This window comes from Anomalospiza imberbis, chromosome 11, assembly GCF_031753505.1.
Source record: "Anomalospiza imberbis isolate Cuckoo-Finch-1a 21T00152 chromosome 11, ASM3175350v1, whole genome shotgun sequence".
Lineage (NCBI taxonomy): Eukaryota > Metazoa > Chordata > Aves > Passeriformes > Viduidae > Anomalospiza > Anomalospiza imberbis.
Window position 1 is genome coordinate 22,785,780 of NC_089691.1, and position 24,964 is coordinate 22,810,743.

A 24,964-nucleotide genomic window follows, 5' to 3' on the forward strand; every position below is an offset into this window, starting at 1 on the left:
AGGGAGGTCCTATAACTGCCACTGGAATTACATATATTCCACAAAAGTAAAACCTGAGCTGTAAGAAGGATCTAAGGAGCATCACACCTGCTCTCAAGTGCTAAGGCGTTTGCTGCATTTTGGTTAAAAAAGAGGAGGGAAAAATAATTAAAAATATCAGCTAATAACTTCTGGAATTGACCAAATCTAATTCCATGATGGAAGAAAATGCCTACAGGGCAACTGTCAGCCCAAAATGCTGCACTCTTGAGTCCTGTACAAGTGGGAAGAGAATTAAAGCAAATTTAAAAATGAACAAACAAACACACCACTTTCTGCAAAAAATCTAAGCAAAACCCCAACCAAATAAGCCCAAGGCCCCCCCAGCGTGGTGGACTCCATGGTCTGTGGTGAGATCAGTCCATTCTCAGTGCACTTGCACCATGGTTAAATATAAGTCAGCTGTAACTGGTATCAGTCTGTGCAGGAAAAGGGACACTGTCTTCATATAAACACCGCACACTCTGCCAGTTCTCGCCTGTATGTACCAGTTAACTGAAATTATTCCCTTCTTGTGTTCAGGCAGTAGGGTGTCAGGATGGAACAATCTCCTTTTACCAGCTGATTTTCAGCACTGTCCATGGCCTCTATAAAGATCGCTATGCCTACAGGGACAACATGACTGACGTTATTGTCCAGCACCTCATCACGGAACAAAAAGGTAATCCCACACTTGCAAGCAAGCCAAAGCTTCCTGCAGCTTGTTTTAATTAATATCTACCAGGACACTTGGAATATATGCTGTATGTACCTGACAGGCTGTTGTTACTTTGGCAGTCAAACCGTGGAACACACCGTGGATGAGGAGAGTGCAAACTTGGAGCGTGCAAATTCAGCACTGACAAGTTTAATGAAAGATGTGGGGATTGGAAAAGAGACTGGGAGGGACAGGGGCTCTTAAAATAAGCTTTTAATCTCTGAAAATGAGATAAAAATACTGTGTGTTATATTCAGCTTTTATTTTCCTTACTTGTAACCTCAAGCATTTGTGCTTATTTTCTTTCTTCGCTTCTGCGGTTTTTTATGGCAAGGATTTGAAGTACTGCTCCAGAATGTGCTGTTCACAGAGGGTGGTAAACTGTGACAGGGATAGTAGATTACGTAGATGCAGAGCAGCAAACATATCTGAGCAGGAATGTGCTTTGAATTTTAGAAGTGCTCTGGGGAGATTCAATTTCAGTGTATTAGTTCTCTGATTTCTGTATGTTATTTTTGTGTCAGCTTATACTTTATCATTTTTGTGTTTTTTCTTTCTAGTTAGGATAAAAGGCAGAGAGCTTGTGAAGAAAATTGCAATTTACAAAAACAGATTAGCCATCCAGATGCCAGAGAAAATCCTGATTTACGAGTTGTACTCAGATGACTCTGCAGATATGTACTATCGGGTGAAGGAAAAGATCATAAAGAAATTTGAATGTAACTTGCTGGTGGTGTGTTCAGATCACATTATTTTATGCCAGGTATGTGCCTTAAAAGCCAGAGTAGTCCTGGGATGTGTTCAGTGTTCAAGGCTGTCCCAGACAGTGGCTGGCAGGACGTAACTGTTCCGTGGGATCTGCTGCAGCACTTCCCAAGGCAGTCCTGCTGTGCCCTGCAGTGCTCACGTGCTGCTGGGCAGCCACTGTGGCATGGCTCGGGTGACTCTGGTTCAGTAAAGCAAGCTCTAGAGTGAATTTGATAAATTAGCACAGAATCCAGGGGTACTTTTGGGTGGGAGAGAACTACTAGAAGAAGACTGGGGTGTGTGTTTTTGTTTGCTCATAGGATTGGAAAATCTTAAAGAATTCACCCATTAAATTGAGTATTTGACTTTATGAGTTTTAAATGTAAAAATAGACACACCTGCTCGTATAGGCATAAACATCACACATCAGACACAGATTTTGGTCTTCATCTGCAGGCTGTGTTTTATACCTTACTGTGTCCTTAGGAGAAGAGATTGCAGTGCCTGTCATTTAGTGGTGTCAAAGAACGAGAATGGCTGATGGAATCTCTCATTCGTTACATTAAAGTAATTGGAGGACCTCCGGGAAGAGAAGGCCTCTTAGTTGGTCTAAAGAACGGTCAGGTAACACATCATCTCTGGTATGTGTCTTTCCACTGCAAATGAATTATTGCAGTTTGTCTCTGAAAAACCTTGCCATTTCACACTTCAGACAGCACTGAAGTTTCTACCGCTGTGCTGTTTGCAGTCCTAGAGACAGAAAAGCCTGGAGTGACTTTGTTTCCAATCTCCTAGATCCTGAAGATCTTCGTGGACAACGCGCTGGCGATCGTGCTGCTGAAGCAGTCCACAGCCGTGCGCTGCCTGGACATGAGCGCGTCCCGCAACAAGCTGGCCGTGGTGGACGAGAACGACACCTGCCTCGTCTACGACATCCACACCAAGGAGCTCCTCTTCCAGGTGAACATTAACACTTGCTGGGGTTTTTAAGGGGGGGCCAGGAGGACAGGAAGTAGTTTGGCGCACAGAACACCCCAGAAGTGTTGCTGTGCAGAAATTCATGTAGCTCATTTAAGCTATTAATCACATCTTGTACAATTTAACTGTGATCTGTTTATCAAAACCACCCTCTCAGAGATGGGGAGTAGGAGTGAGAAGATAGGAAATCTATGTGAGCAACAGCCGAATAGAGCTCTTAGACATGTGACCTTTTCAGTTTAATTTAGAACTCTGCCCTGCTTCCCTCTGAAGCATTACAGTTAATGAGCATTTTAGTTTTATCATTAGTACTAACAGAATTAAAGCCTAAACGTCTTTGTTCGTTGGGTATTCATAGGCTATAAAAGGAATCATGATAATGTTCTCTTCATTGGCAGTGTAGCAGTCACTTATTAATGTTGATTAAATGTTTTCAGAACATACTGGATAGCAAGGATGGAGTGCTGCAAAGATAGGGTCTACAACTTCCTTTGTGTAACGGACTGAGAAATGATCAATTAATTGTGCTAACTAGCAGTATATTATTGTAGAATTTGGTATAATATTTTACAGATTGATTGTAGAGATCACTACTAAATATACATAAAAGGCAAGACAATTATAGCTGAGTATTAAAATGTAAAATACATCCCCCCAATGATTCTGTTTAGGAATATTCTAGGCTTTAGGATATCGCAAATCTGAATAATAGGTGTGTTTGTACACACCAGGCTGTAATGTACACACCAGGTCAAACAGTACAGCTGAAGAAACATGTTTCTTAGCAAAGATGTGATTGCATCAGTTGTAATCCTGAGATGTTTTGCTCATTAGGAACCCAATGCTAATAGTGTGGCCTGGAATACCCAGTGTGAGGATATGCTTTGCTTTTCTGGAGGGGGTTACCTCAATATCAAAGCTAGCAACTTCCCTGTCCACCAGCAAAAACTGCAAGGCTTTGTTGTGGGTTACAATGGCTCCAAGATCTTCTGCCTTCATGTTTTCTCTATGTCAGCAGTTGAAGTTCCGCAGGTAATCCTTTAATCTCATTAAGTGTTGCTTTATATCTCATAAACATGAATGTTTAACAAGTGAAGAAGCTTTTCTGAGATTGACTTGTATTTCATCACTACAATGATTGCAGTTCACACTTCCTTCGTTGTTATTTAAGTTATATTGTGTGATCTATTTCATTTTTGTTTCTTTGTTAATTAAGCTAACTTCATTTTTGCTGTTGGTAATTGTTTCTGATTCTCCCTTTATACTTGCAAATGCACATAATCTAATATACTGCAGGCCTTACCTCCTGCAGGATTTTTTACTGTGTTCTCTCTATGTAACTTTTCTCCATTGTAATTTCATTTTTCTTGAATACATCAAATACTGTTTTATTGTTGCTTCATCTAGATGTCTTTAGGCAATATTTAAATTGAATATTTTAGTCTGAATGTATAGTACCTGTGTGGTCTTTATATTCAAAATTTAGGGATTGCCTTCCATAAAATGCTGATTTCTGTCATCATGGAAGTCAAAAAAAAAAACCAAAGCAAAAATAGAAGGTAAAGGGATTGTGACTCTGTGCATCCAAGAGTGTGCAGGACTTGCCTCTGAGAATCGATGAAGAAGGCAGAATGTCCTGTGCTTCTATTGACTAAGGGACACCCGTGTTACAGAGCCTTGTCCCCTGAGGCCCTGGGCAGGTCCTTGGTGAGGCTCTGGGTTTTTCAGGGTGGTTGGCAGCCACAGACAGGATCACCAGGCCTTGAACACTCCTGTCTGCCTTTGGCATGCTGTGGGCACCAAGATGCCGCCGAATTATTGTGCAGCATCTCAGAGGCAGCTTGTCCAAAGCTATGCTTTTGGAGAGAGGCCGTAGCAAAGGGTGTGCAGTGTTCAGATAAATTGGTAAATTAACGCAGAAATGGACCTGTGTCCTGCTGGGGTTGCCAAGCCAGGTTAAGGCTGCAGTGCTGCTGCAGTGCTCCCTGTTCCCTCAGAGGGCTCAGGCTGTGGCTGCACGTGGGTCTGTGTCACCCTGCAGCAGCTGGCAGTGCTGCTGCAGTGCTCCCTGTTCGCTCAGAGGGCTCAGGCTGTGGCTGCACGTGGGTCTGTGTCACCCTGCAGCAGCTGGCAGTGCTGCTGCAGTGCTCCCTGTTTGCTCAGAGGGCTCAGGCTGTGGCTGCACGTGGGTCTGTGTCACCCTGCAGCAGCTGGCAGCGGTGCTGCAGTGCTCCCTGTTTGCTCAGAGGGCTCAGGCTGTGGCTGCACGTGGGTCTGTGTCACCCTGCAGCAGCTGGCAGCGGTGCTGCAGTGCTCCCTGTTCGCTCAGAGGGCTCAGGCTGTGGCTGCACATGGTCTGTGTCACCCTGCAGCAGCTGGCAGTGCTGCTGCAGTGCTCCCTGTTCGCTCAGAGGGCTCAGGCTGTGGCTGCACGTGGGTCTGTGTCACCCTGCAGCAGCTGGCAGCGGTGCTGCAGTGCTCCCTGTTCCCTCAGAGGGCTCAGGCTGTGGCTGCACATGGTCTGTGTCACCCTGCAGCAGCTGGCAGTGCTGCTGCAGTGCTCCCTGTTCCCTCAGAGGGCTCAGGCTGTGGCTGCACGTGGGTCTGTGTCACCCTGCAGCAGCTGGCAGCGGTGCTGCAGTGCTCCCTGTTCGCTCAGAGGGCTCAGGCTGTGGCTGCACGTGGGTCTGTGTCACCCTGCAGCAGCTGGCAGTGCTGCTGCAGTGCTCCCTGTTTGCTCAGAGGGCTCAGGCTGTGGCTGCACGTGGGTCTGTGTCACCCTGCAGCAGCTGGCAGCGGTGCTGCAGTGCTCCCTGTTCGCTCAGAGGGCTCAGGCTGTGGCTGCACGTGGGTCTGTGTCACCCTGCAGCAGCTGGCAGCTCCCCGCGGGGATTTCCTGTGGGGCAGGTCCTCGAAGGCCCCAGTGTCTTTTGGGCCTGTCTAGTCACCGCCTTGGTGGCACAGCTTTGTCCTCGAGGCTGGGGCAGGAGGGTCGCTTCAGTCCCCCTTGGTGTGTCTGGGTGTTTCCAGGGATGTGCCGCTCCTCCTGCCCTTGGCCCTTGAGAACACACTGCCCCTCCTTTGCTCTGCTTCCACAGTGCTACACAAGCTCAGTGTACGTCGTATTTAGCATGTTCAATGCCCAGAAGAATTCACATCCTTAACTACTTCCTTATATTGCAAGGAACTGAAGATTTCAAAATGGATTAGTTTGGAATGTAATTAACCCAGCTTGTCTAAAGATAAGATAAAGACCACCCCAGAATGTTCTGTCTGTGTACAAAACTGAGATGTTTATTCTCTGGGCAGCTTGTAACAGTTGTGATTAGAATATATATATATTTTTCCAATATATGTAGAGAATGTCACTAATATATGTCAGTATTATGCTTTCTGATACCTGTTTTTTCTGATGACAATCCTCAGTCTGCACCCATGTATCAATATCTGGAACGAAAAATGTTTAAAGAAGCCTATCAAATTGCGTGTTTAGGAGTGACTGATGCTGACTGGAGAGAGCTGGCCATGGAAGCCTTGGAAGGGCTGGAGTTTGAAACTGCTAAAAAGGTAAAGCATTCATTTACTTGTTTAGCAATAAGCTTGGGTTTGATATTTATATATATGTGTGTGTGGATGAGTGTAATGCATGTTTTATGACTGGAATGCATGGTGTTCCTGGGTTACTGTCTTGCTTGTCTTTTGTGTGTCTTATTCCACAAACAAACCAATTGTTTGTTACAAACTCAGGAATTTGAGATGAGGTTTTGAACTGAAATCTATCTCTCTATATAGATGCCATGTTCTAAATCAAAGTGTTCGATAGAAAGAAAATGGTTTCGTCTGGAAAGTGCGTTAATGGATTTAGGGGAGCAGAGCTGGGAAGCAGTGCCCACCGGGTGGCAGCAGAGGATGCTCACCTGGCTTTGGCCCCCACCTTCTTCAGTGCTGCAAACTTGCCCTTTTCCCCCTAAATATTTAATATAACCTCAGTAAGAATGTGAAGATTTCCTATGCTGTGTTACCTGCCCGTTAAGGCTGTGTGAAGGCAGTGGTGCTGGGATAGTTTGATTTTAGTTCTTTTCTGTGTGGCGTGCCTTGCTTTGGGGAGTGGCCTATGAGTGGGCATAGGCTGAAGAACTGAGTTTTCTCTGGCGTAAAATACTTCCCTATTTTCTTTCACCACCTCTTCTCAAGTAAGAGAGACCAAACTGAGTTCAATGTCATGAATATTGTATGAAAGACAAAACATTCTAAAAATACACTGAGAATGGTCTGTAGTGATAGACATCTTTTAATAACAGATTAAAAAAAAAAAAAGGAAATTAAATGCTTTTTTTTTTCCTTAAGTGGAGGCATCAGAATAATTCTAGTCTCGTGGATGGCTTTATGCAAATAGATACTTTTAAAAAGAAGTTTTCAGTGCCTCCTTGGAATTTTCAAGTAGTGCCCTCTTAGAATTAGAGCGGATTAATTCAAACAAAAGCAGCTTCTTGACATTAAAGGCTCTTACAGTTCCTAGTCCAATCCGATGTAAGCAGAATATGCTGTGCCCTCTTCAGTTTGGTTGGAAGTCTTGAATGTGCAGCCCAAAGAGTTAAATTTCTGGTTTGTGATGCATGTCAGGAATAAGTGCTGAGCTGCTGCAACTTGCACGTGACTTTGCCACTTGAGACTTTGGGTTGCACATTTATCTCCATTTGCAAAGATATTACACTGTCTTAAAGTACTTTTATCTTATCGTCTTCTTACTTCCTTTCCTCTCTCTGAGCTCCTTTCATGCTGGATTTTCAGAATGGTTTAAAAACTAGCCGCATTTGCAGCCAGCTTTGACAGTATGATCAGTTATGTGCCCTTCCTTGTAACAGTTTCCTGAAATTTCCTTGTCTGTGTCATACCTCACATCAAAATGGAGAAGCTATAAAATAGCCAGAATAAAAGCATGTAATATTTGAATTGACATTTGGTATTTCTTGGGGGACTGATAGGCCCAGCTCCCGCTGCCTGCTGTGCTGCTCGTGTCAGGGCTGAGCTGTTTTGGCTGTGCCTTGTCTCCTTTCCTCAGGGGCCACACTCAGATTTGGGACTACACAAACCCAACCCCAGCAGACTTCTGCCTGTCCTTTTTGCATGAAGACAGCTTGATTCATGCAGAATAATATTTGGTCTTTTCTGGATTTTTAAGTTAATGCCTTTTACTCTTTTTTTTTTTAAATTCTTTTCAACAGGCATTTACCAGAGTGCGAGACCTTCGATACTTAGAACTGATCAGCAGCATAGAGGTAAGGCAGTGTTCAAGAAGGTGAATTTTCTTAAACTTACTACTGTACCAAAATCGGTACTTTCTGTTTAGGAAGGACTTTTGTTTGGATAGTGCTTCTGACTGTTGGAGATGTGTTTGAAGTGAAAAATCCTGGTTAGCAGAGGTGACTCAAGTTCTAATCATAGGATTGGAACTTTGTGGACCAAAATGTGGGAGTGGGATGGGAACTTCTGAAACTGTCTTCAGGAGAACTGTAAAAATGTTCAATATTCAATTAATAATTGGTACAATACTACTGTGCTGACAGAGCTTAGTACAGAATACTTCATAAACATGAGTTCATTAAGCCTTTCCCTACCCCCTGGAGGTAGGTAATTACTATTATCTCCTCCTTGCAGAGACAGAAACAGGCCCAGAGAAATGAAATGACAAACTCGGGGTCTCATGACAAGTCTGTGACAACTGGAAATAGAATTTGGGATTCCATACTTCTATACTGTGCTCTAATCACTCCTTCCTAATCTTTTCACACTTCTTGATAGAATTTCACTCAACAGTAACTGTCTGTCATAAGCACTTGAAAATACACTCATCACCCTTGTCCTTCTGCAAAGATGGCAAGATAATGCTTAAAGATCTGCTTGGAGATGGCATAAAGGAAATTCCTCTTCCTTATGTTAATTAGATTTACACCTTCTCTTAAAAGATACACTACTTGTCTTCATGTCTGCAGAGCTGTCCTGCTGCTGTCAAAATGCCAGCTGGTTCAGTGAACTTTTCTCTAGCACAGGACAAAGGTCTGCATTAAGAGCCCCCTTTTACTGTTGTTTTTCTTTTTTTTTTTTTTTTCTTTTCAAGGGTATAGATAGGTGAGAGTGTTCTCTCACCAGTAGTAACCTTTCTTTTCCACATATGCTTCTCCAGATCTTTATTTATTGAGGACATTCTGGATTTGTCATATCATACTCTGTTTAGTAAGAAAGAATCCCCCTAAAAATAGGCATAAACTTAATTTCACACATCCTGAAAATGCTCTTTCTGCAGTGAGTTCTACATCCCCACTTACTCTCACCGGTAGTGGACTGGATTCCTTTTAAGGCTTGTAGGGGTGTAACTAGGGGTGTTCCATTAATGCCATGGTTTTCTCTCAGTAATGACACTTTTCTTTCCTAATTGATGACAGAGAAACATGCTTGCCATCTCTATCTGGCAAGATTCTGTGGAGTCTTCAAAAAAGGGTGTAACAAGTCCTCTGATTATTCATTTAACCAAGAATTTGAAGGAAACTTTGAACATCAGCTCAGTGTCAGTCCAGTCAGTCAGTGTGATGGGGGAGTGATGGCTGAGCCCCTCTGGCAGCAGAGGATTGAATTTGGATGCTAGTGGCGTACTTTTCCCCTTGCATGCAGTTTTCTTTAAATTCACTTCACAGTTACATGTTTCCATTTGATGTGGGCTAACTGCAGCAATAATTTTATCCCAGGCAGGGTAGTGCTGTGTGTCCAATCCACAGGATAAGGCACACACATGGAAACACACACACACACACACTCACACACACACGTGCAAACCTGTCCTGGGTCCCTCACAGTCAGGGCACTGCTGCAGTTTGATTCATGTGCAGAGTTTCTCCATGGCTCTGCACACACGGGAGGTTTCTGCGTGGCTCTGCACTGCTGCTGTCCTCATGGTCCCTACCCAGGCCAGAACAGAACAAGCATTTCTGGTTTCCAGGAGAGCATGTACTGGTGCTCTGGAAGTGACTGGTGCTGACCCAAATCCATGAGCTCTTGTATGTGGGGACAGTGGAGGTGTCACCGGTTTGTATTCAGAGGCAGGCTAACATACCTCCTGATGGCAGATATCCTCCTGTTTGTCATCCCACCTGCACATAGTGTTAATGTAGCCAAATTATATGATGGTGAGATTGTAGGGAGAAAATGAAGAGCCCATCAGATGCCTTTTTTAAAATAGACTGGCATAATGATAGCATGTGTTCATTTTCCTGTGTGGAATCAAGAGAAGTGACTTTTCATCACTTTAGTTTGTATAGTGACATTTAATTTTGCTCTTCATAATTTTAATTAAGGAGGGATTTAATTCTTTAATTATAAATTCACCAGAAATGTAGGAGAGGCATAATTATGCTATCCCGTTACAGGTTTTTAATTATTAGCAGTTAAAATCTAAGCCTGAAAATCTAATTCCTCAAAGGCTATTTCTCACCTAAGTGCTGATCATCTAGAATATGTTCTACATCTCTCTTCAGTGTTTCTATTTTTCCAGGATCGGAAAAAGCACGGCGAGAACAACCACGAGCTGTTCCTGGCAGATGTTTATGCCTACCAGGGAAAATTCCACGAGGCAGCGAAGCTGTACAAGAGGAGCGGCCACGAAAACCTGGCCCTGGAGATGTACTCAGACCTCCGCATGTTCGACCATGCAAAGGTAGGACCTGGCACCTGGACATGTGCATGCAGAAATACTGATGCACCTCTAACTGTTTCCAGTGTATGATCCTACAAAAGGAAGTGTGGGCGTTGTATTCCAATTTCATTTTCTCTGGTGTTTGTTTGGAGGTCATTTGGCTTATAAAGGGAAAAGTGTCTCTGGCCTGGGTGTAACGGTGGCATTTTCCTTCAGAGTCTGCTACCAAGGCAGCAGGTTGTGTTTTGTAGAGTCTCAAATATGGCTGTGGAAATTCAGGGCTTTTCAGTGAATTCTTTTGGTGGACCTTGTGATTACATACTATTATCCATAGTAATTTTCCTTCTTTCAAAACTAAAAAGTTTGTGTTTATGACTCCTTCTTCTCCATTATCTTATTTGAGAGTCCCTTTTTATTTGTTTGTCCTCCAAAGATGACAAGGTAGTACCCATGTTGTAATAAAAATATAGTTATGGGTTGGAGTAAGTCAGTTCTTTATTGATGCATTTTAAAAACTGCATAATATGCTAAGCTAGAATATTTTTGTGTACTACAGAATTTCTTCCAAAGATTCAGTGTCTTGGCTTTTTTAAAAACTCTGTTCCTTGTAGGAATAAATTGAATATAATTCTAAAAAGTAATGTTTTTATATGGTGATAAGAGGCATTACTTGGCTTTTAAGTCTTCTGTGGTGTTTTCTTATCGAAATCCCCGAGAATGCATGCACTGTTTAGGCTCATTCATCACTCATCAGAGCCCTATTCTGCCCAGTCCAGGACAAAGAATTCACCATGACATGCACAGAAACTCTTTAGCAGAGATTCCCCGAGCCATGCTGCAGAGATCTTTTTCTTCCAAGAGCTCAACAGAAACATTTGGGGGCTTTGCTGATGTAAGCCTAACTTCCGCTATTTTTGGCCGATGAGTCTTTGTTAGCTTCAGTGTTTTGGCTCCTCTTGAACATAAATGTAATTCATACAGGAAAATGTTCCCATAAGTCTTTGTAAGAATCTTTTAATTCTTGGCTGCAGTCATGTCTAAATTTAACCAGTAGAGAGCAAGAGGTCTCATGTCTCCTATGCTTCGGAGTGATTCCATGCTGAGAAATTTAAGGTACTTCGTAAGGCAGATTTTTGTGCAGGGAGTGCACAGGACATGGAAGAACATGTAAACCCCCCTTGTTTTCCAGTTATTTATATGGGGGAGGGGTGTGTTTTTGTGGTGCTCTTTTCACTGATGCTGCCAGAATTATTCAAAGGGACCCACAGAACCTGGTTTCTTGTGCATGACTTTGATGAGGTCTGGATGGAGGGTCCAGACTGGAGGCAGAGGTGGGGAGACCTTTGATATCTGGTCACAGGCTCTTTATCACAGCACCAGATCACTAATTACTGGCAACTCACAAAAAAACCTCTTTATACTGTGGGAAGCTGAGCTTAGCATTTGATTTTGGGCTTATTTTGGTGACCTAAGCTGGAAAACAAGTCATACCAAAGAGATTGTTTGACCTCACTCTTGTGTGCAGTTTTCCATATTCAGAGACTGCCAGGATAGCCGTGTAGCTGCTCCTGGAGCAGGGCTGTGCTGCAGGAGGCAGGCCTGGGGCTCAGTTGGAGCTGGCTCACATGGAGTGCACTTCTGGCTGTAGCAGGGAACTGCTGAATTGCAGTGGTGAAGCAGATCTGGCATACAGGTTTTTGCCCATTTGTTGCTTTGGTTTTTTAAACCTCAATCAGAATTCGAGGATTTAATTTTTTAAACCTCAATCAGAAACATAGAGCATACACAGTTTTCCACTCTTTTCCCACCTGTCATTTCTCTCCTCTGTTCTGATTTTGCTTTTGATAGAAGCTGTTTAACGGGCAGTAGCCTGTTCTGTTAGCAGACAAAATTGCCCTTAATCGATCTTCTGGTGTTGAAGGGGGGTTTTATATCTTTTTCCTGTCACATGATGTCAAGAGATGTGAACCATATGGTGCCAGAGCTTTAGTACTGGCAGAAAAAGCTGAACTAACTATTAGAAATATTTCCAAAATGGTTGTCGACACGGGGTCCAGGCTTGGTGTTTGCATTCCTTCCACAAGTCCAAGCAGTGCTTCAGAGCACTCTCACTTTTGAGCAGCTATGGTTCTGTCATTATAAAAGAACTTAATGGAAATATTTTTTAAAACACCTTGTTTCCTGCAAAGACACTTGATAATTATTTCAGTCATCAGTTGATTTGTGGTGGGACATCCTGATGCCAGTGTGTGATTTAGTGAATGTGCTGCTGTTAGCTGAGCATGGGCTGGGACTGGGTGGTCATTTAGAATGAATCCATACCTGCCTGGCTTGCAAGAGAAAATCTGAAACATGGAATTGATCTGTTAGAGTTTTTAGATTAGTACCATTTTGTTTTGGAAAGGCCTGTTCCCCACAGGCTTGCAGAAATCGTAACTCGTATCCACCGAACCAGGCTCAGCAAAGAGCAGGAGGGGACATTGGTGTTGCCTCTGAGGCACCTGCACTGTCCTTCTCTGGGGCTGGCCACAATCTCCTGCTTTTTATTTTTAATTGAAAACTGTATAAATGGGAGACTTGCCATTGTTTCCTCCCAGACATGGGGCCTTGGTGATGAGCTGCTGAAGGCTGGCTCAGTGCATGTTGCTCTCTGTGGAGTATTTCTGTCCTTGGGAGGCATCATGATTTTCATTACAAAAAGCCTTTATCTGTTTTAGAGTTTAGACTGTAATGATGTTTGTAACCAGAAGGTAATGCAGACTTTTGTACTGCACTGTTGCAGGAATTTCTGGGATCTGGAGATCCCAAAGACACAAAGATGCTGATAAAAAAACAAGCAGACTGGGCCAAGGATATCCATGAACCAAAGGCAGCAGTGGAGATGTACCTCTCTGCAGGCGAGCACATGAAGGCCATCGAAATCAGCGGGGACCACGGCTGGGTGGATATGTAGGTTTTGTGTCTCCTCAGAGATAATACATAATAAAAGGCTGCATGAGATATTATGAATTCCACATAATTTTAAAATAAGACCAAATGTATTTGATATCTGCCTTTATATCAGATTGAGTATCTGAAACACACCTGTGATTAAAAATGTTTTAAAAGTTGCATATGTTTAGAGGGTAGGGCCATAAATGTGTTACAAAAACTAATGCATTACAGCAATGAAGAGTATGCATGGGTTTATCTCCAAGATAAGATTATGTAAAATAGCCCGAATGCCTTCAGAGTGATCATCACAGCAGTAACTGTACCAGGTAGCCTATTGCTGCAGTTCTCAGCTGTTTAGGATAATCATCTAGGGGGTAGAGAAGTCACGTGGAGCACAGAGTCTGGAAACTCTGTGGCCACTCCTGTCACTGTCATTTCTCATCAGTGTAGGTGGCACTTTAGGTCATTTGCTGAGCTGCCTTAAGATCTTGGCCAGGCCCTTCAGGCTGGCCTTGCCTCTGTTCTGCTGTGTGGCACAGGGGTGACATTTATTCAGGAGCCTATTGCTCAGGTCAGGATTGGGAAGTGTGTCCTGTGCCACTGAGTCATGCAGGACGTGTTCCCTCCTTCCATCTGCACAGCGTCTGAGATAGGGAGCTGAATGTGTGAGCAAAGAGGGAAGGAAGGGGTTTGAGTCTGCAAAAGGAAAAAGCTATTTGGAATGTTTACTGAAACTGTTTAACAGTGTTGCATGGTAGTACTATTAGGATGTCTATTAAATGTTAACTGATTAAAGGTGAAGTAATGACAACAATTAACAGGCAAAGCACCAAGGCAGAATCTGAAACATCTGGCTTCTTTCTGCTGAGTCTAGGTTAATCGAAATTGCTCGAAAACTGGATAAAGCTGAGCGTGAGCCTTTGGCCAAATGTGCCTTCTATTTTAAGCAACTTGATAACCCTGGCTATGCTGCAGAAACCTACATGAAGGTTGGTGACCTGAAAGCATTGGTCCAGCTCCACGTGGAGACTCATCGCTGGGAAGAAGTGAGTGTGCCCTTGATTTCTGTTTTGAAAACCACTGCTTCGTACTGTCACTGGTTGCAACTAAAAAGAGAGGCAAATGTCTGGCTCCCCTAGCTTTGTAGTGAGGGAGGAAGGCTTCTGCAGAAGGATTCAGAGTATTTAGTTAATCGTGTATGCCAGCATGTGTTTCGTGGTGGTGTGGTCTTCTGAAATTGAATTTAAACTGCATTTATAGTGTTACTTCAATTTCTTTAGAAAATGCTTTCAGTAAAAATACAAATATTTTTTGTCTCTTGCTGGGAAATCTACTAAATTTCCCAGATAATCACTTTCAAGTCTTTCTGTTTCAATAGTCAGTCTGTTATTATGCTAAGCTTCTTTTCTTTTGTTGTTGATTGTTTTTTTTTAAACACATAAGTTTCATACTGGAGAAAATATGGATTACATTCTCTATTCTGTGTATATGTTTCATTGTGAATTTTCTTAGTGCTGAAGGATTGATCCCATGGAATATTTTAAACCCTTTAACTGTTTAAACCATGCACTATTCTATGAATGAGTTTTTTATTTATGTCAGGCATTTGCTCTGAGTGAAAAGCATCCTGAGTTCAAAGATGAAGTCTATGTCCCTTATGCTCAGTGGCTGGCAGAGAGTGATCGATTTGAAGAAGCCCAAAAAGGTGAGAATGTCACTGACAGATCACTGCTCACTCCATATTTACTCCATAGTAGACTCTGCCCCGGTGAATTTCTTATCAGTGGTACTCAAAACCCAATATAACCCATCTTTTCATACTGGTTTTAAAGTAACTGGAAATCTCCTTATTTTATAGGAAAATGTGATTGATCTATCAAAAATGATGGCATCTAAATATAAGTCCAGATTTTCTATCTTGTTGTATATCTGAGTGTGGCACATAAGAGGTATTTGGCATGTAATCCTAACTGTTGTAAATTTTTATCCCACGAAGATTCAAATTATGGCAGCTCTCTTATAAACCTGAGTGGAAAACATAATTTTTCCTTCTATTTAGGCAATATTGGATTTGCACAAGTCAAGTTTTCCTGTTTCCTTAAGGTTTTTGTGCGGTTTGTTTGGCTTATAAGATTACATTTGAACAGAACTGTCAAATTCCTATCCTGTGGAAAGGCTTCAAAATTCAGTCCACAAAGTACTGGAGAGACAAGGAGCTGTTGAAGTGAGCTCTGTGTGCAGTGCTTGGCTCAGGTGCAGCTCCATGTGACAGGTGCAGCTGCTGTTCCCTGAGCCAGCTCAGATCCAAGCCTGGCACTGCTTGGCTTAGAAGGGCCCAGGTAGGGAGTAGGCTGGGCCTGATCTGTCTCTGCACAAGACGAGTTTGTGAGTCCTGGCACCAAGCCTTTGAGCAGCTGGTTGAGGGCAGGGTGGTAGTTTGCACTCTCTGAATGCAGGTTGAGGCCCCATGTGCTCCACAAAGCTCTGTGCTGCTGGGGCTCAGCAAGTGTAGATGCCCAGAGCTGGAGGAGCTGGAGGTCCTAATGGGAGTGTTCTGGTCTCAGAACAGAACGTGAGGTCTGGTTTGAGCTGAGCTGGCCTCACTCGGGGCAGCAGTGCTGTGGGGCTGGGTTTGTTGGGGTTGGTTCCCCCTCAGCCCCATTCCTTTATATGGAGACTGCATTGGCCAAATGCACGTTTGCCAAGTGAGAATTCGAAGTGTTACTTGGTGCATCAGAAAAGAAGATGCTGTTAGTAAACGACCGAAGGGTGTACTAGCTGTACTCTCTTAAAGTATTCAGCACAATACTTTTAAAGTATTCATACACACCAGAGCACTGGCTTCAAACAATTCATTGTAGTTTGGAGTGAAGTTGGGATTTGCGGTGTTTGGAGATCACTGTTGTTTGTACAGAGAGCTAATCATCACAGCATCTTCTCTCTTTTCTATTTAAAAAACCCCAGCAACCAGTATTATGCATACTCCTTGAGCTCAAGAGTTGCTGAGACAGTGCAAAAGCTTCAAAATACCTACAGACGCTTCTCATGTTCCATTAGTGTCACTGCTTTCAAGGAGGAAAACGCCAGTGTATAATCCTTTTTATCCTGCCCTGGACAGAGTGTTTGATATGGGCTGAATAGAGTGCTCTCGGTCCAAAACCGTTAATTTCCCTTAATTGATCTAATCACGCTGTGAGCCCCTCTTTGTTTTGGGCTCGGCAGCGTTTCACAAGGCCGGCAGGCAGAGGGAGGCCGTGCGGGTGCTGGAGCAGCTCACACACAACGCCGTGCTCGAGAGCCGCTTTGACGACGCAGCCTATTATTACTGGATGCTTTCCATGCAGTGCTTAGACATTGCCCAAGGTGAGTCACCGACAGGAAGTGTGTGTTTGTCACCTTGTTGTGCACAGACAAACAGCTCTGCATTGTGCTGGCATTGCTGCAGCTGCTTCTCTGCTGGCTGGTTTGATTTGGCTTTTTTAATGCTGTGCACATCTCGGGCTTGTGCTATTTTTGTAGTCCCCTCTTTTTCCCATGTGCTAATTTAAAACAAATAAACAAACCAGCGACATCAGCAGGCATAAGGCTCCTTCTGAAGTCTGGCTGGGCTGCAAATCGTGCCTCCTGGGACCATGTATCCTCCAGCACCTTCCCATCATACCCACTGCCTGGAGGGTTAACGTGCTAGTAAATAAAAAGATGTTGGAGAGTAAGTTACCTCAAGTGTTTGAACATAGGTTAAGGAGGTTACAAATTATTTCTGCCAACAGGTAAAAGTGATTGTTTGCTAGCTGTCATCTTGTCTCCAACATGTATGTCACTGGGAGAGAGGTGTTAATAGTTAATAGGTGTAGTTTAGTGATAATGAATACAGAAGGCTGGGAATACTGCCTTTTGCCTGGTGCTCTGAGTACCTTTGGTTTTAGTTCAGCTGATCTGTCACCTCTCAGATGTTTGAGATGCATGTTTTTCCAAATGGCTTAGTAGTATATTTGGTATTCGTGAAAGTTTTCAAAATTAATTCTATTTGTGAATTCTAGCATTCTGGAAGAGGTCTGCAGGGATGCACACCTGCTGCTTTCTGTCTGTAGCTCAGCTGTAGCCTCTGGCTGTGTTAAACCATTGCTTGAGCTGTGTTTTGCCATGCTTGTTCCAGGCCAGAAGTTTGCTCAGAAGAATAGCAAACTCTGTAAGCAGATGATTTGCATGGGTAGATGGGGCATACTTGACCTGGTACATGCCTCCTCTGGCAGTGCTGGTGCTAAAATCATAACAGGTTGTTTTCTCCCAGCTGAGTCTCATAGACTGTTCTTTGAGACTGACACAATGCCTTTGCCTCCCACAGAGAACGAAGGACAGCAGACTGAAATGTTGCAGAAGTTTCATCACTTCCAGCATTTGGCAGAAGTTTACCATGTCTATCACTTTATCCAAAGATACACTGTAAGATAACTCACTTTAGAATTGTGTATTTATGCTTCCTGAGCTTTTTTCCTTGGGGAGTCTAAAAATAACTAGGACTTTTCAGGCAATTAAATATTGAATGTACACCAGTAATACTGTACAGTAACTTTATTTATTTATTTTATTTTATTTTATTTTATTATACAGTCTTCAGCTGAGCTGTACAAGAACTTGCTCAGCTCCTTACAGCTGCAGGTGGGCAGGGCTGTGCTGGTGCCTGACCTCCCTCCTGCCCATGGCCCTTTTTGCTGGCTGCCTTGGTTTGGTCCCATGGTACATGAGCCTCTGCTCCTGCACAGGCCAGGGTCAGTTTTTCCCTTAGTCATTGGAGAACAGGGTTGAACCGAAGGCATGCTAGCCTAGGGATTTCCAGAGGGTGCTGCATGTGTCTCTGATGTGCAGTCACGAGTGAGGAGCTCCTCCTAATTCCAGCAATTAGAGTCATGCTGCATTGGTGCAAATATCTGTTGTAAAACGTTTGAGAACCCATGCTCTGTGTCTTGCCCAAAAGAAAACTCTGTGCTGTGGAGTCTTTGCTGTCAGAGTACTTGAGATCTCACAGCACTAGGGACCCTGCACTGTGGCTGTGCAGACTGCCCTCATTTTTAAATAACCTGTTAAAGGTTCTGTCTTAGCTACACCGATCTCTCTGTCTCTCTTTTCTGTGTGTATTAGGCATGAGCTTTGGTGATAAAGACATGCAAAATCCACTTGTTATGTTCTGTCAACACCTCTTTTCTCAAGGGATGAAAGAAACACCATACTAGAGATGCCTTGTGCTGTGTTGCTTACTGATGTAAGTTGTTGGTTTTCCAGCTTAGAAATGTGTGTCTGTTTTTCATACCACAGGAGGAGCCTTTCAGCTTCCACTTGCCTGAAACCCTCTTCAATATTTCCAGGTTTCTGCTTCACAGCTTAACAAAGGAGACTCCTTTGGGGATCTCAAAAGTGTATCCTTCCAATACAGTACAAAATCTAGAAGTTCTCATGTGATACATGAAAGGAATAACTGCTGTTGGTCCAAGGCAGGGACTTCCTGCAGGGAATCTTTGGTGTCACCTGTTGGTTATCATTAACAGGAACTGACTTCTGTCCCTCAGGAATAATCAGCATCTTCAAACTATTGTGTGCTGAGCTGCACTAGTTTGTTATTTGCTACAGTTTTGGAGAGCTGTGCAAATCAACTAATGTCTAACTCTGTTAGGCCACCTTGAACACCTGCCCAGTCTGGTGTGTCACCTGTGTCAGAGGAGCAAGTTCTAGGACACTAGTCACTGCAAAAAGATGTTGGCTCTGAATCTTGACAGTGTTGTTGCGAGGAGACTGAACTGAGGCAGAAGCAGGGAAACCCAGGAGCTTTTGCTTCTTGAGAGGCCAGTGTGGCCATGTGGTCTCTCAGGCCAACATCTGCATGGCTTTGTTAGTGCCTGGGAGCCTCTGGGGAGTGCTTCCTAAATGGGCTGTGTGAGCCCAGTGAAATGCACCCTTCTGTAAGAGATGGCCACACGGTCACCGGATGCCATAGGGAGGCCTTATCTTGGTTTCACTTCATTTCTGGCTTTGGATGGGATGTTAGCTTTCCTTTTCATAATTTCCTCGCTTATAAATGTAGAATCTTTCATGAAGTTTTTGATAACAGGCCTTGTGGTCAGCAGGTGTGAGCAGCAGTTACTGTTTCACTGCGGTGAAAGGGAAGGACAACACTTGGTTGCTAACTTGGGGCACACTCTTTCAGGTGTATTTATTCAGTGTCAGTGAGTAACTTACACTGTAAAAAATGTTTGGATTTTGGTTTTTTTTGTGGCTAGGGGAAAATGCATGCACCCCAAAATTATTGAAATATTGTAAATGGAGCCATAGCAGTGTTTATGTAGGGTCAGTTCCTTACCTTGCTAATAATTGCCCACAGATATTTTGATAGTCCTTTCACATATGTTTGTAAATGAAGTTCTGTAAATAGATTTCTCTGGCCTGTTTGAAGTCCTGGTGTTGGATATGCTTCATTGCACAGCTTCTGTGATTAGACAGAGTATTGTGTTTTTTCATAAATGCTGTATGTATTTTTATTCCTTAATTAAATTATAGCAATACATTATTGGCCCTGGCAAAGCAGAGTAAAGCTCTTGGTGCATATAAATTGGCTCGTCATGCCTATGACAAGCTGCAGGGACTGCAGATCCCAGACAGGTTCCAGAAATCTGTTGAGCTGGGCAGCCTGACAATCCGATCCAAGCCATTCCATGACAGTGAAGTAAGCTCTAATGTGTTTCATGTTAATCATTAATATGTGGCCTAATCCTAGAATATGAGTTCCTGTGTGCACAAAACAATCTGAAATACATTATGCATGTCTCTGTGATATAATTATATTTCTGCTGGAAACACAGTCCTTTTATTGTTATTCTTCTAGTCAGACTTCCTTCTGCTCCTGAGAGCAAATTAAAATCAGCCCTCTCTTTGTGGGCAGCTTCCATCCTCCCTCTCCTCTCTTGCAGTCACCTTCCTCACTGCCTATTAATTCTTCCAAGCCCTTTTCTCCCCAGTTCACATGCTATTGTTCCAGTCTTTGTCCCTCTCTCCAGCTGGAGGTCACTTTCATTTGTCCCACTCCTAACACTCTTCCCCTCCTCCCTCCATCCCTTCAGTGACCTTCCTTCCGTAAATCTTATTTTAACACCTTTTCTTCTTTCACTGAAGTCTGGCTTTCTGCTGTTTTCTATAAATCCATGTCTCAGGGAGTACTCACTAAAAATAAATTGCATTGTATCAGTGAACATACACCTGGCCTTGTGAAATAATAGAAACACACCCTTTAAGAACTGCCTAAAATAACTTGGCTCTTGAAAAGAGATGAATTAATTGGAGAACCTAAATTTGATCAAATCTTAGAGCAAAAAACTTTGCTTCAGTAAACTTCTCTTCAGCTTCTTTTGTCCCTGTGTATTTGATGCAGAATTCTGCTTCTGTTACTGCAAAGGCAAGGTGAAAATCTAATTGTTAAAGTGGTGAAGACAGCTATCTTTAATGGGAAAACTTGCTGTTTGTTAAAAAGGGAAAGCACTTTCAGATGTTGAAGGGTCTGGTTTCACAGCAGTGCTTCTTCAGCCTGGCGCTGGTGCTGTGTCGGTGTTGTCAGCCGAAGGGGCCCTTTTTTAATTGAAGACAAAGAGCTGAGGATGTGCCGGTCTGTGATTACCATGGTCTCAATCTGTCTTTTCAGGAGCTCGTGCCCCTGTGTTACAGGTGCTCCACCAACAACCCCTTGCTGAATAACCTGGGGAACGTCTGCATTAACTGCAGGCAGCCTTTCGTCTTCTCGGCCTCCTCCTACGGTGCGTTGGGACGTCGGGTTTGCTCACGCTTTGCAAGTAGATAAATGTTAGCTGAGTAGGTTAGTGCTTCATTTCTTCCTTCTGCAGTGTTGTTTGGCCAAACAAATGTTCCTTTACTGTTGTTAAATTTGACTGAGTGGGGCTTGTTGGCTCTCACTGCAGAGCAGCAGCACAGCATTGTTGTATTGCCAGATGCTGAAAAGCCTCTAGTGTTCTGTGAAGACCCAACCCTCTCAGAAGTTCGCGGGGTTTGGTTTGCTGCAATTTTATTTTCTTTAACTTGTTTCATGAGAGAAGGTGGGCAGAACACCACTGACACGAAGGAGCACAGTATCTGCTATGAGGCATTTCCTGAGCTCCTGCAGGTCAAACACTTCCTGCCTTTCCCACCTTTTAGAGGTGCTGCATCTGGTTGAGTTCTTTTTGGAAGATGGCATCACGGATGAAGAAGCTGTAGCTCTCATTAATCTTGAAGCTCCAAGAGTGAGTAAAAGAGAGGATAAATGGCAAGAGAGGATGACTGACCGTATCCTTTTGATTAGAATTGGTTTCCTTTTCTTAGGGAAAAGTTAAACAATTTAGAGTTTATTTTTCCCCTTAGGTTTAAACCTTTCTCTCATATGACTGAGGTAAGTACAATTGCATCTTGTTTCTTTGTTGTGTTAGTATAACAACAAAAATATGGTTCAACTAAACCTAATATTGTCAAGACGCTTTTCCATCAGGACAGTTTATTTATAATCCTGGCAATGTTTGTTTTTAACAGTGGAATGCCATGCTTTACCTATTCTGTGTGAACTGCTTTCTGACAAGGATGAAGGGAATATGGATTGTGTTGCTTCCAATAACAGCTTCTTTTAGAGGCTGCCTTCTCCTAGCCAAGGGAAGTAGCACTTCACAACTGTTCCTGTTAAGAATTGGTTTGGAATGCTTTGGCATCCAGAGCTCCCAGTTGCTGTCATGGATATAGAATATGAGATGTAGAGTAATGCACAACACACAAACTCTTGACTAAAGCTGCCCAAAAATGTAACTTCAATAGATTGCTTCCTTTGCTCTGTCATCTGTGGAAGGGTAAGAGCTGATGTCATGCCTGGCTGTGGTCAGTCTGTTCTGGCTGTTCTACAGCAGCTGCAGTGACAAACTTCCCCAGTCACTGGAAACCCCAGCAAGGCCTTCTTGGTACTTTTTGTAATGATCTGGGGACTGTCACAGTTTGAGATACTCTGAAGCAGCAAGGGTCCTGCTGGGGTGCTCTCATACTGATTCTGTCAGTGCTGGCTATGGTAAGCCATATTTATCAAAATATGCCAGTTTTACAGGAATTCTTGTCCTTCCTTAAGACATGTATCCAGATGCTCAGAGTTTGAGGCTTGATGACAGTACAGATACTATTGAGGACGATGATCCCTTTACAGCAAAACTGAGCTTTGAGGTAAGAACTGTACCTGTGTCTACCAGCAGAAAAATTTTAATAGAAAATTTTTTTTTATAGAAAATTTTACTTTACAAAGTCACTCTTCTGGTGTGTATGTGGTACAAAGAGAGCTGCAGAGCAGGGGACTGGGAGGGGGATGGCACTTGAGAGGGAAATGGACTAACCAGTTAACTCCTCCCTTAAGAACACAAACAAAACCCCTCAAAGCAAAGAAACAAACTAGCAAAACCCACACAACCCCCCCTCAAACAAACAAACACAAACCTCACAAAACAACGATTTTAAACCAAACAGTCCTGGAATTTTGTTTCCTCACTGTGCACTGGTACAGCAGCAGCACACCTGTAGAGCAGGCCTTACCGCAGGGTTTCATAGACTGTGAGTGTGGCTGTTATTTGCAAGGAGTTAAAGAGATAAGGGAAGCTCACTGGAAACAGATGTGGCTGGATGCTGCTGTCACTGGAGGGTTTGATAAAACTGACAGGGAGTTTGGTGGGACGAGGCTTGAGGCAGGTCTGCATGAGCTTCTACTGAATTTTACTCAGCTTCTTCACACAGCGTGGAAGCCCTGCGCGGGCAGCGGGGTGCCGTCAGTAACGGCAGTCCTCGCTCTGTGCAGCAGGGAGGCTCCGCGTTCGTGCCGGTGGTGGTGAGCCGCGCCGTGCTGCGCTCCATGAGCCGCCGCGACGTGCTGGTCAAGCGCTGGCCGCGGCCGCTGCGCTGGCAGTACTACCGCTCGCTGCTGCCCGACGCCTCCATCACCATGTGCCCCTCCTGCTTCCAGGTACTGCTTCACGGGGAGCTTCGCAAAGAAACAAAAGGCCCTAGCCAGAGCCTGATGGGTGAAACAGTGCTAACCAGTGAAACCTCATCCTCTGAAATGTACTCGGCAAATTCCTGAATGAGGTAGAGGCAGAGCAGTGGAAGCCCAGCTCTGAGCTGTGGGATAGACAGGGGAACAGCTGCCTTGGAAGACTTGGCCGTAGCTGAATTTGAGAAGTTGCCCTGACAGCAAGTCAGAGCCTCTTGAGCAAGCCTTGGCTGACCAACAGAAGCTGATTTGTATTTATTTCCTTTTGCTCTGTCTCTCTCACTTGCAGCCTGGTCTAGCCAGGAAATCCAGTCAGTGACTTTTACCTTGTGGCTCAGTCCTGCTCCTGCCTTGCTCAGAAATTACTTTATGAAATGCTGGAATTCAGTCATGTTTGCTTACTCAGCTGCCTAATTATCCATCCTTTTGCAAAAGTAGTTAGCAGGTTTGTGCCTTCTCGGCAGCTCTGGCAGAGGTCTGTGAAGTGCTTGCCTGTGTTCCAGGCCGTAGCTCTCAGGTGATTGAAACTGAGAGGACCAATTCTCTGTGATGGTAGTGCCAGAATATCTGTGCTATTGAGCAGCCATTGAACTCGGTTTGCATTTTCTTTGAGCAGGGTACAGGCTAACTTGTTTTAAATTTGTTCCTAATTAACAGATGTTTCACACAGAAGACTATGAGCTCCTCATACTCCAGCATAATTGTTGTCCATTCTGTCGGCGGAGAGTAGACGAGTCAAACCAATGAAGAAAACCAGTCTTTTACCTCAACAACAGACTCCCCTGTTGGCTTGGCAAAACCCTTCTTAGATCTCTAGAGCTTTCCTAATAACTTAGTTACGTCATCTTGTCTCATTTTGTATGTAAGAGTGGAACCAAGTTGAAGAATTGTAACTATTTTTTTAAATTAAGATGTCTGTTTTTTGTGAATGTGCTCTGCATTTTCCAGGCAATCATCTGAAGTGCCACAGAATTTTATAGGAACATTTCTAGAATCAAGTTCAGCCTTCAAGTAATTGGTTTTACTCCAGATTGTGCTCTTTAACATACACCAGTTATTGACAGATCTTCAAATAAATGGGACTATTTTTCACTATTTATTGTCTCAGAATTTGCTATAATACTCATGCTTCTGATCGGGAATTTCTTTTTTCTTTCTATTCCATTTAGGCAAGAACAGCATTTAGAGCCCTTCAAATATAATCTGAAGAGTGCCACTACTCTTGGCACTGGGGGCATCTCACAGCCACCCTGGGGCAGGTGGTGGCTGAACCTATGTGGAATTCACCTGGCTGAAGTGCAGCATGTGAGGCTGTGCGCACCTGAGCTCCGTGCTGCTGCCATGTAGGGCTGTGCCAAGGGAGTGCTGCTGAGCAGGGTGTCCCAGCATCGTGTCAGTCCTGGGCCAAGCACGAGCCCTGTGAGCGTGTGGCAGGAGGCAGACCTGCTGCTCTCTGCTGCAGCCTCTTGTGGAGGCGTGAGACACGGGGGGCAGCAGTCCCAGGCAGCACCTGAGCCCCTACAATGGCTCGCTCTCCCTGCAGGACTGGGCAGGAAAGAGGAGAGCAAAGGCCAAGAAACTCCTGTGTTGAGATAAAGACAGTTTGATAGCTGCAGCACAGCTCTGCGTGCAAGCAAAGAAAAGCAAGAAGGAATTTATTCCCCGCTTCCTGGAGAGCAGGGCTCAGTGTGACTAACTGTCACTTGGGAAGGCAAGCACCACAAACACAACATCCTCCCTTCCTCCCCCTTTCCCTGAGCTTTTATTTTGGAGCACAGCATCATCTGGAGTGGCACACCCCTTTGGCCAGCTGTGCCAGGCCTGTCCCTCTATTCCC

The 24,964-nt window shown here is 43.9% G+C and overlaps 1 protein-coding gene across 3 annotated transcripts in view; it reads left to right on the forward strand.

Annotated features, from left to right (window-relative positions):
- The window catches only part of IFT122 (intraflagellar transport 122), a 30,791-nt gene extending 6,569 nt beyond the window's left edge, over positions 1-24,222 (forward strand). Inside the window, exons 10-29 of one of the 3 annotated variants that reach the window (XM_068202379.1) lie at positions 562-700; positions 1,297-1,499; positions 1,970-2,107; positions 2,279-2,443; positions 3,296-3,493; positions 5,888-6,028; positions 7,687-7,740; positions 10,008-10,169; positions 12,931-13,097; positions 13,957-14,128; positions 14,685-14,787; positions 16,305-16,445; positions 17,428-17,525; positions 18,396-18,496; positions 19,632-19,797; positions 20,767-20,878; positions 21,276-21,404; positions 22,234-22,313; positions 22,936-23,100; positions 23,785-24,222. In XM_068202379.1, the coding sequence (XP_068058480.1) occupies positions 562-700; positions 1,297-1,499; positions 1,970-2,107; positions 2,279-2,443; positions 3,296-3,493; positions 5,888-6,028; positions 7,687-7,740; positions 10,008-10,169; positions 12,931-13,097; positions 13,957-14,128; positions 14,685-14,787; positions 16,305-16,445; positions 17,428-17,525; positions 18,396-18,496; positions 19,632-19,797; positions 20,767-20,878; positions 21,276-21,404; positions 22,234-22,313; positions 22,936-23,100; positions 23,785-23,874 (2,724 nt within the window). In that variant the 3' untranslated portion in view covers positions 23,875-24,222. The remainder of the gene's footprint in view (positions 1-561; positions 701-1,296; positions 1,500-1,969; positions 2,108-2,278; positions 2,444-3,295; positions 3,494-5,887; positions 6,029-7,686; positions 7,741-10,007; positions 10,170-12,930; positions 13,098-13,956; positions 14,129-14,684; positions 14,788-16,304; positions 16,446-17,427; positions 17,526-18,395; positions 18,497-19,631; positions 19,798-20,766; positions 20,879-21,275; positions 21,405-22,233; positions 22,314-22,935; positions 23,101-23,784) is intronic. The other 2 variants (XM_068202380.1, XM_068202381.1) reach the window with 2 other exon arrangements.
- Positions 24,223-24,964: the final 742 nt, after the last annotated feature.